Source organism: Megalobrama amblycephala, linkage group LG1, assembly GCF_018812025.1.
Source record: "Megalobrama amblycephala isolate DHTTF-2021 linkage group LG1, ASM1881202v1, whole genome shotgun sequence".
Taxonomy (NCBI): domain Eukaryota; kingdom Metazoa; phylum Chordata; class Actinopteri; order Cypriniformes; family Xenocyprididae; genus Megalobrama; species Megalobrama amblycephala.
The window spans coordinates 68,870,099-68,880,957 of record NC_063044.1 but is presented as its reverse complement, the minus strand read 5'-3'; the positions used below and the strand labels follow the sequence as shown (position 1 = coordinate 68,880,957).

Here is a 10,859-nt window from a genome sequence, read left to right as displayed (position 1 = left end):
AATGGACACTCCAACCGATACACCATGAGGTATTACAATTAATAAATGATTTTACTTTAAAATCAAAGCCTGAAGTTACATCTTCAAACATGTTAGTCTTAACCATATTGTCACAGTGATTACAATTGCCACATCAGGCATAACCAAGAACTAGATTTCTTAGAGGGAAGATGACTTCTCACTAATTTATCTCTAATCGTAGATGCTTTCTGAAAGGCAATGGAAGGAGACTTAGACATGACTTTCCTGAGATGAGGATCACTCATAACAATTTCCCAATTATTTTTTATAATTTTCTTAATTCTGTTCGCTTCTGTACTAAACTGTGTAACAAAATAAACAGAATTGTCAAAATCTTGTGGTTTGCGTTTTTGTACTAGTAACTCATCTCTACTGATATTTCTTGCTTTATCAAAAGCTTTTGATAGTTTGATAGTTGGTTTGTACATGTCCTGTTTTTAATGAAATAAAGGCTTTAATTTAAAACCTTGTTAAGGATCCGTAGGAACCCTGCATAATTTGGCCTCACTTTTCAGGATATGTACAGCACGATTTTTCTGAACACACAGATCTCAACTTTCTTGTCGGTGTGAACAGGAGTTAATGGATCCCAATTAACTAACAAAATGACTTGTACATAAGACATTTTGTTCTTCAGCACATCAAGATGATCTGCTTATCATGATGTCAGACTGTGGTGATGTGGTTTCTCCACTGCATGGATCTTCATGTGTATCTTCAGGTGACTTTTAATAGTGAAACTCTTTCCACACTGATCACACGTGTGCGGCTTCTCTCCAGTGTGGATCCTCTCATGTGTTTTCAGATCTGCTGACTGACTGAAGTGAACATCATAAAATTGAGACTTGCTGTGATAGACAACTTGCAATAATTTGCATTATTATAAATTAATTTCATATGTCCCTGAAGCTTTCTATGAATGCGGTACATTAATCTTCTGATTGTACAGAATCAGCTGTTGGTCCACTGACAGACTCCAGCGGTCTGGGTGAAGGTATAATGCGTGTACGTCATTTCAGCGCTACTGCTAATCTGATTTGATAGGTCACATTATCTGTTGTTACTTCATCATCTGAGGTATTTGACAGGACTTTTGTGCATTGGACTTTTGTATGAATAGACATAAGCTGTGTTTAGATAAATCATTCAGATTGACCTGTATGATGATGTATGATGCAAAAGTGCGCTTTGGGTGGAACCACTTGAAAGGCGATCATTTGTGTTTATAAAGCATATATAGTTTTTTTTTTTTTTTTTTGGAAAATGACCAATGGTTTCTCTAGATAAGACTCTTATTCCTCGTCTGGTATCGTTTAAAGCCCTTTGAATCTGCACTGAAACTGTAATTTTGACCTTCAACCATCTGGAGGCCATTGAAGTCCACTATAAGGAGAATAATCCTGGAATGTTTTCATCAAAAACCTTCATGTCTTTTCGACTGAAGAAAGAAAGACATGAACATCTTGATTGACATGGGGGTGAGTAAATTATCAGGAAAATTTTACTTGAAAGTGAACTAATCCTTTAATTTACAGTTTCTCTCATTGGACATTGTTTTTCATTGTTTTTTTGCAGTTTGGTTTCAAAAATAAATATTTTCATTATTTACTCACCCTGATTCCATCCAGTGTATGACTTTCTTTATCAGAACACAAATGCATATTTTTAATCTGGAGGAAATTCAAGCTTTGTAGGATGCATACAATGCAAGAAAATGGAAACAAATCAATAAGTAAAACATTCTCAACTTTAAACTAGTGCTTCTCACCAGGGCTCTGATACTGATTCTAAAAATGTTTGTGTTCTGCTGAAGAAAGACAGTTGTGGGATAGCATCAGGGTTAATGAAAAAATTATAATTTAATTTCTGAACAAATTCAAAAATATTTGTGTTGGTTAAAGCAAGTGCTATTTTGAATTTTCTTAAAGGGTTAGTTCACCCCAAAATAAAATTTCTGTCATTAATTACACACCCTCATGTCGTTCGATGAACGAAAGCCTTACGGGTTTGGATCAACATGAGGGTGAGTACTTAATGCCAGAATTTTAATTTTGTGGTGAACTAACCCTTTAACTTATTGTGTATTTATGCTGATAATCAGTTTGGGTCAGTTTCAGCCAATTTGTCAATGCCTTTTTTTGCCTGTTTTAATAAATAGCAAATGATGCACCACAATCTATTTCTTCTTTATTTATTTTCTCTCCATCTAGTGAAAAGTAGTTTGACATGTCTGTTTGCAGTATACTGTATACTACATATACTAGAGATTTGTTAATTATGTATTGTTTTAATTTTTCTTTATTGTAGAATTATAGCTGTAACCATTGCTGCAAGTACAATGTAAAACAGTGTTGAAACCGTAAAATTACAGTAAATGGCTGGAACCACAGCTGCCAGTATTTTACTGTGAAATCACAGCGCAGCTGTAAAATGTAAAAAAAACGGTGTATTTAATGGAAACAAAATAAATGGTGATTTAACAGGAAAATAATGGTAACACTGCTGCCAGTTGTTTCCTGTTTTTTCTGTGATTCACAGTAAATTCCTGTTGAAGAACATTACAGGGAGTGCACTGTAAAAAAAAAATAAAAAAAAATAACAGGGATTAACTGTTAAGATAACAGGAAAATAATGGTAACCCTGCTGCCAGTAATTTCCTGTTATTTAACAGGGAAATAATTAACAGTGCAGGATGTATTTTAATATAACTCTGATTGTGTTCGTCTGAAAGAAGGTCTTGAGGGTGAGTAAATCATGGGACAATGTTATTTTTTCGGTGAACTTTCTCTTTAATGTGTAGTGAAGCTACCTTGAACTGAAAGGCAGTTAATAATAAACCTGTACATTTCCACTAAAGGTGTCCAGGGCGTGTACTGTAAATACTGACAGAAAAAAGGCATCTCCAAAAAGATGAGACTCGTGTTGGCAGGAGCAGAAAACACTTGATGAATGTGGCAGTACCTGCTTTTACATCTCTCTATCTGACAGCTGAAGAAACAGCAGTCTGAACCAGTCCAGAACATAAGTATGAAGTTTAGCACAGCTTTCAGTGTTGCTGGAGTTATACTTCTCAGCATAGCAGGTAAGATCTTACACAAATCTGTTAAATTAGCTATATGTTTAATTTTTAATGGCTTCCTTGAATTGCAGTTGTTAGGGACATTTGTAACACAAATCAATAATCGACTACAAACACAAACACTACCAACTTTACTGAATTTGTGTTTCTCATAATCTCAAAATACTTTTTGATCTAAAGCCTTATGCTCAAATTCAAGAAACTTGTTTTAAGGATAAATATTCAGTATGTTGTGCTTTTAGTATGAATTTATTTATGTATTTATTTATATCATTTTTTATTGGATGAGTTGCATATGGACTTATTCAATACCAAATACATAAATTGGCTGGTTGAGTAAATGAAGCTAAATTCTTCTCAAATATGGAAAACCGTGATAATAATAAAGTATGAGTATCTGTCTATTTTACTACAAGTACTGTAAATACCATTAATATTAATGGTTTAATAATAAATATTTCATGTAAAATCAGAAATGGGAGATTGGGGAGTGCACAGCGACGCCTAAGAAGAACTGGTTCCCCAAAGAACCTTTCAGTGAACAGTTTTTAAAGAACCATCTTCTTTCTTAATGTGAAGAACAGTTTAATCATCTAAATAACATCTAAAATATAGGGATGCACCGATACCATTTTTAAGGTCCGAGTACGAGTACCGATCCTTTTTTTCTAGAGCTCGCCGATACATATAATTTTTTTATTTATTTATTTATTTATTTATTGGTGATGTTGCAGTTTTCCAAGCATAACACAGTGAGACAAATGAATGGACAGCTGCTTTATTATTACTCTAATGAAAAAAGTAATCATTTTTATGTGCTTGTCACAAACTTAAAGAACAAAAAAATTCACAGTGTCCAATAACCTTCAAAGGGCATAATTACCAATATATATTGTTGTTATATAAAAAGAAATTCACAAACAAATTACAAACAATACAACAAATACTATAGAGATACAAATTAAATTAACTTGTTTTTTCAGATACAGTAGGTTTATTTACCACGTATAAATTTATTTAACATAGACAAATATAGGCTACGGTCCCTTTAAGACCGAATCCATGTTTACGTCCACTTAAGCCATATTTTTACGAGTACGAATACAAGTACATGAGCTTGGTATCGGGCCATCCCTACTAAAAAAACAATAAGGACTGCAATTGTAACATCTCAATTTACTCCAATCAGAAATGAGACAGAACCATGAAACTCTTGTGCTCTGTGGAGATCCCTCTCTGTATGCCAAAGGTCAAGCTTCTGAATCATACTTGGTAAAGTTTATCTACAAAAACTCATTTTTGAGGTATACAAGTTTTTTTTTTTTTCATCTACAATATTTTCTTCTTACTGTCTTAACCATTAATGTCTATGAAACTAAATCTGTATTGTTTTGATGACCGAAACAGTGTCCAGCTTAGTAAGGACATCAAAATAGATTATTTATTTTTCAAATAATTTAAAAAAAGTGTTTTTGCCTCTCAATCTGGGGATCCATTTTTCTGAGTAGGCTCTGAACAGCATGTCTAGGTTCAGACCAAGGAAACAGCAAGGGAATTGTTCTGGATAATATGGATGTAGTGGATATTGAATAGTTTTAACTATATCCATATTCTCTGGAGTTTATTGTGGTCATTGGTATTTATATAAAGGTATTATATGTTTTGTTACAATTGCTGCATGTGGTGCAGATGTAACATTTGACTTCAATCCATACTCTAACATTGCTTGTAAAAACATTTGGTGACTGTTAACAAGTAGAACACAGATACAAGTTACTGACATAAAAAATGTATCCAAATATTTCAAAAGGTTTTTGAGTAATGACGACATGACCAATATTAGTTACAATTGCCCCCGGTCTCCCCTGGTCCAAGATCCAAGTGTGCCATACCGATACGTGTAAATACTGCAGATCACTGATTGGTCAGAGAGAATCGTCACTACCAGCGTCATTGGATTTGAAACACGAAACACCAAACCCATTAGATTTAAATAGTAACAGCCACCGCAGTATCATTTGTTCACAAAGCGACTTGATTTAAACTACCGTCACACACAACTTGAAAAAAGAAATGGCTGTATCATGGTCAGTATACGAGGAGCGAATCCACGGCAGTAGAGGCGGTGCAACTATAACGATCAGTCTATAATCCCACCCACTTTGAAGCGGTACTAAACCACAGAGGAAAAGCAATACGAAAGTAAAGCGAGCAGAGCCATACCGAGCAGAGCCGAGTTGAACCACGCAGTGGAAAAGCGGCAAATGATGCCCTCTGTTGGTAGGGAATAGCAATATTGCCGCTCGAACACTTCCAGTGGCTTTGATGGAAGTTTCAAATTATATGAGCAATCAAAGTCAGTTATATAGGTAAGTGGTCCTAATGTGTAATAAATCCGGTGCCCTTACCAGTGCCGGATTTGTACTGATTCACAAGATCGAAGTTATAGGAAGTTGCTGCACATGGACGGTGTGTGCAGACATTAGAAAACACTCCTGATGATGAAAATCACGTGACGAGGACAGTGAACTAACCATCGCAGAACATGGACAGTTGAAGTATACTTTGGGCTTGAGATTGCAGGCTACAAACCAGTTGATCAGTTTCGTACTTGTTCATCTAATTGTTTGGTCTCTGTTTCCCAGGTTCTCTCTGCCAGTTAGATGGTAAGTTATCATACTCTTAATGACCATAAGACTCTTGTTCCACAATCTTTTTAATTTAATTGGGAATTCCCACATTGTCTTTCTCTCATCAGTGTGTGGTCGAGCCCCTCTCAATGTCAGGATTGTTGGAGGGGAGGATGCGACGGCAGGAGAATGGCCGTGGCAAGTCAGGATTCGTGCCCGTAGCGCTTTGTGTGGTGGGACTCTGATCAATAAAGACTGGGTTTTATCTGCAGCTCACTGCTTCAAGTATGTTGAAAGCTTAAATAAAACTGAAGATACAACTGTAGATTGATAATAGTGGAATTAATGCAGACTTTCTCTATTTACAACCAGAAATTCTAGTAATGTCAGTGATCCTTACACTGTGATGTACTTTGGGCGTCTGAAACAATCCGGCTCAAACCCTCATGAGATAATCAGGACAGCAAGACGAATCATCAGACATAGTAACTATAACGCCTCTACTTTTGACAACGACATAGCACTGGTTCAGCTCAACTCTTCTGTGAATTTCTCTGATTACATTAAGCCGGTCTGTCTGGCGGCGGCTGGTAGTGTATTTTCTGCAGGTACAGAGAGTTGGGTCACTGGATGGGGGTTGCTACAATATAATGGTAAGTGAACATTTGTTTGCCAATTACATGAATACAAACAATACCCTAAAACTCAATAATTTACCTAGAAATGGTTTTTAAAGCCATAAAATGTGTCCTCTGATCTGTCACAGGCACACTTCCTGATACACTGCAGGAGGTGACGATACCCATTGTGAGCAACAGTGACTGTGATAATGCTTATAGAGGGTTTAACATCAGCATCACAAGCAATATGATTTGTGCTGGTTTGTTAAATCAGGGAGGAAAAGGTTCATGTCAGGTAAGACATCAGTCATTCATTTTAACACTTTTTAATACAAAGCAATTTACAAGACACTACTCACCAGTTTTGGTCACCTGCAAACTTTACACTGCCAGCCTAGTTGCTTAATTAAGCCCCGTGTTTACTCTGACTGATTTCTGATGACTGAAGTGCTTTGGTGGACACACGGCTGACATTCTTTTACCTTTATATCTGTAACAACTGTTTACTGTACATCGTCAGAGATATAAATGCTGAATGTTTGTGAATACAGGGAGACTCTGGAGGTCCATTGGTCAGTAAGAAAGACTCTCTGTGGATTCAGTCCGGCATTGTGAGTTTTGGTGCAGGATGTGCTCACCCCAGATATCCTGGCGTGTTAGCCAGAGTCTCTCAGTACCAGGACTGGATCAAGTCTTACATGAGCAGCAACCCACCTGGATTTGTTGAATTCAAAACTGAAAAGCCTACATCCAACTCCAACTTCAGAAGTGCACCCAACCTCCTCTTATTTTCCCTTTCTCTCACATTCTCCATCATTCCTTTCACCTTCTCCCTCTTTCTCTCTTCCTAAAGATTGTTTGAACAGAAACTCTCAGGGTTTCTTTGATGAAGTGGACAGTTGTGCTGTACATGTTATTAATATTGTCATTATACATTACATGTAAATTATATTGTGATTCATGAAATGATCTCTTATTGACATTATACGAGCATACACTAATGAAGTTCCTGCTTCTATACCCTGAAATTCAGCATGTTTTCATAAGTAGTAGATATTGACCAATATTATTATTATTATAACAATACCATTTCTTTTTTTGTTTATATGTAATAACCAGCTTAACTGATTTAGGGTCTTGTAAGAAAAAATGATGAGGACGTTGAAGATCTCGATGAAGATGTTCATTGCAGCGTAGCAGTGACAAAGTACAAGTAGTACCTTGGGTTCATCGGAGTCGGAATGAACCCAGAACATCCAAATATCAAACCTTTTATCCTGTTACAGTTTACCACCCTTCATGTAAATGTAATTTCTCATGTTTTACCAGCTGTGGTCTGTATGTTAATGAAGTTGTGACACCTCATTGTCTGAGATGGTTCTCTGTGTCCCACACCCATTCCCATTCTACAATTGATGACCATTTGATCAGGATGTGATCAACCCAAATGGGACATACACAATATACCAGCTGACTTTCTTCTTCTCTATGATGAATAATCCATTTTGGGAATGAGCTCATTCTAAAATATACCTTGGAGTGGAATCTGGGTAGAGGCAGACTACAATTTCTTACAGTCTGGAGCTCTGCATTGGATCCCACTTGTTGAAAATGTAATATTCACACTGTCTAAGCAGAATAAACACAAAAGAATGAACTGACTTTGGGAATGCTCTCTCTCTTCATAGTGTCTTAATGTTTTTATGTAAACCCTGATAGTTTTGAAAGTTTAAAAAAGTTTAACCTTAAACTTTAACTGCCCCACCAAGAAAAAGGCATTTCAATTTTTGTTTTGTTTGCATCTTTTTATCTCATTATGTCACTAGTTACCACACTCAATGTATTTTTTTTTTCAACACATCCCATAATTTTTAAAATATCAGCCTCTACCAAATGGTTGATATGTCACTTAATGGTAAAATAATGAAATTTATACAGATATTATGAAAATCAGAAAATATGAACTATAATACTAATTTATTTTAAACATAATCAAAATAAAATAGTTTTAATATAAGAATTTAGCTGATCAGAATCAAACTCGACAATTGCTTTGGTTTGACCGACTCTATCCGCTTTACCCACCCGTACAACCTTAGTTACCTTTCCATAAGTAGCAAAAGATGCCACTAAGTCATCATTAGGATTAGCCCCAGAAAGGTTTAACACGCAAAGGGACTTCTGTACATCTACACCAAATGCCCTTTCAATATCCATGATGCAATGAATATGAAACAAAATACAATGACTTTGTTGGTCTCAAAAAGAAAATTTTCAGAACACTTGAATTTGAACTTTAAATGTCAAATAATAATAACAATCAAAATTGAAGCTGTCAATAAGAATCCTCCTGGCTGGCTCGCCACTTTCGGGATGTAACCCATTGTATCGCTCTAGTATTCAAATGAACTAATAAGGATGAATGGCACAGTAGCGTGACAGTATAGTTAACGTCTAAGTTCGTAAGGAGGATTTGAGACAGCAATTTCACTACAACTTGTTAAGGAAGAAGAAAAATATTGTATTGGTACCATCAATTAAAAAAAAAAAATAGTTCAAAGTTTGCAAACAGTCAAACAAAACTAAAAGGAAATACAATCAGGCCTTTTTTTGGAATGACCAATAAAAGAAAGGTTTCCCAAAACACTGTTCAGAGTCTTTTCCTTGTGCTACTATTTGTCTCTTGGATAAAGTCAGATCCTTCCAGGAAAAAAAAAAATTTAGAGAAGAAGAATAGAAAAAAAAAGAAACAAAAAAAGTAGAAGTAGTCACGTGACAGAGAAAAGATTTACTACCCGGGTAGTCTTAAACTTAGTTTCACTCAAGGTATCCAAAGTGTATGGTGTGTTGTATTCTCTTGTCTGTATCCAGGGATTGATGATAGAATAAGGATGCTGAATGTGATGCAATAAAAGGATGCGTTGCGACATCAACTAGGCACTGTTGGCTCGCCGTTCACTCGCCCACGATCAAAGAAGCACACATCAACAACAAACAAGAGAAGAAGAAAAAAAAAACAACCTGCATAATGCAGAAAAACTTATCACTCATTCACATTCACTTCATCTGAATTAACAACAGATATAAAGCACATGAAATTTCAAATCTTTCTCTTTTTCTTCCTCCAACTGCATATTAACATAATTTATTTTACAAATAAAATACTGGGAGAATATACCCACTTAGTCAACATTAAACAGAGCAATGCCTGACATATTTTATGACTAAATAAAAACAAAATAAAACAACTAAATGTCATACATGCACATCATCACATACTCTAAATTCTCTTTCTTAACAGTATATTCCCATATAGTTGATTAATAATATCAAACTATCACAAATTGGCTCAGTTTGCATGAACTAATGCACATCAAACTACGTGTGACGCAGTTGATTTTAACAACTCATTTGATTGAACTCCGATTGGTTTTTTATGACAAACTATCTTTTATCTCTTTTTTCAACATGCATATTTCAATATTTTCTCATCATCAGTTAGTTATCAATCGTATTTCTTACTGTAAACCATTAATTTAACACATATGACTGATTACAGAGCACTAGAGGTCTACAAAGAAGACCCGAGACCCGAGGACCCGGGACCCGACCCGGGACCCGTACGGGTTCGGGACTATATTTTAAATGGTCAGCCGGGTCCGGGTCGGGTCCTAATCTATTACTTCGGTTCCCGGGTCTAATTAACATAGTGTGTATACCCGAGCCGATTTGATTCGGAGATCACCCGGCCGTGTTGGGAGTCAGTCAGCGCTGTGCGTGTTTTGTAACTTGCAAAGTATGAGCCAGGAAATATGGTGAAAAAACACGAGTGACCCCAGCCATCAGAAGCAGAGCGGGCGGAGTTAATGTAAGCGAACGGTGATCATTGAGTTTTACTATTCCTATCGTGTGCAACAGTAATGCAAACAAACTTCAAATCTCAAGAACTGCTTGTAGCCTTGCACATTCCCATTTAAATAACATAGCCTATTTCAAATCATTAACAAAATATGAACTATCACACAAATGTTTTCTGTAACGCTTAAAGCTTATGTTTCAGGTTGCTCCAGCTAACGCGCATGTCTCATGCGAGCGCATAGCCTGGATGCCAGCCGAACTTAGCCCCGCCCACAACATTTTGAGGTCGGGGAGTTCGGTCTGGACTCGATCCGTAGAGGAGTAATTATGCCCGAACAGAAACTGTTCGGACCAATCACATTGTCAGGGCGATGATTGACAGATTATCACCAGAAACGTCATCAGCCGCGTCATCAAAGAGCGCTTGGGGAGTTTGATTGACAAGCGATCTAACCAATCAGAACGCCGCATCCGCTATTTTGTCCGACAAAGCAGTCAGGAGTTAGAAGATTAACATCGGTGGAGTTAAACTTGAAAAATTGTGCATATTGACGTCTTTCCGCGTTTGAAACAACATTCATGTTTATTTGATGCTATAAATGGACTCGTAGTAAGAGATGATCGGTTTATGAGCCTTGAGCTGAGGCGCTA

At 36.4% G+C, this 10,859-nt stretch overlaps 1 protein-coding gene across 1 annotated transcript; it reads left to right on the top strand.

Annotated features, from left to right (window-relative positions):
- The first annotated feature begins 2,945 nt into the window (after positions 1-2,945).
- On the top strand, positions 2,946-8,004 carry LOC125247465 (mast cell tryptase-like). Its single transcript, XM_048158785.1, has 6 exons — positions 2,946-3,103; positions 5,746-5,766; positions 5,859-6,015; positions 6,103-6,383; positions 6,497-6,645; positions 6,902-8,004. Exons 1-6 carry the CDS (start codon positions 3,049-3,051, stop codon positions 7,199-7,201), a joined length of 963 nt encoding a protein of 320 aa, XP_048014742.1. The 5' UTR covers positions 2,946-3,048; the 3' UTR covers positions 7,202-8,004.
- The last annotated feature ends 2,855 nt before the right edge of the window (positions 8,005-10,859 follow it).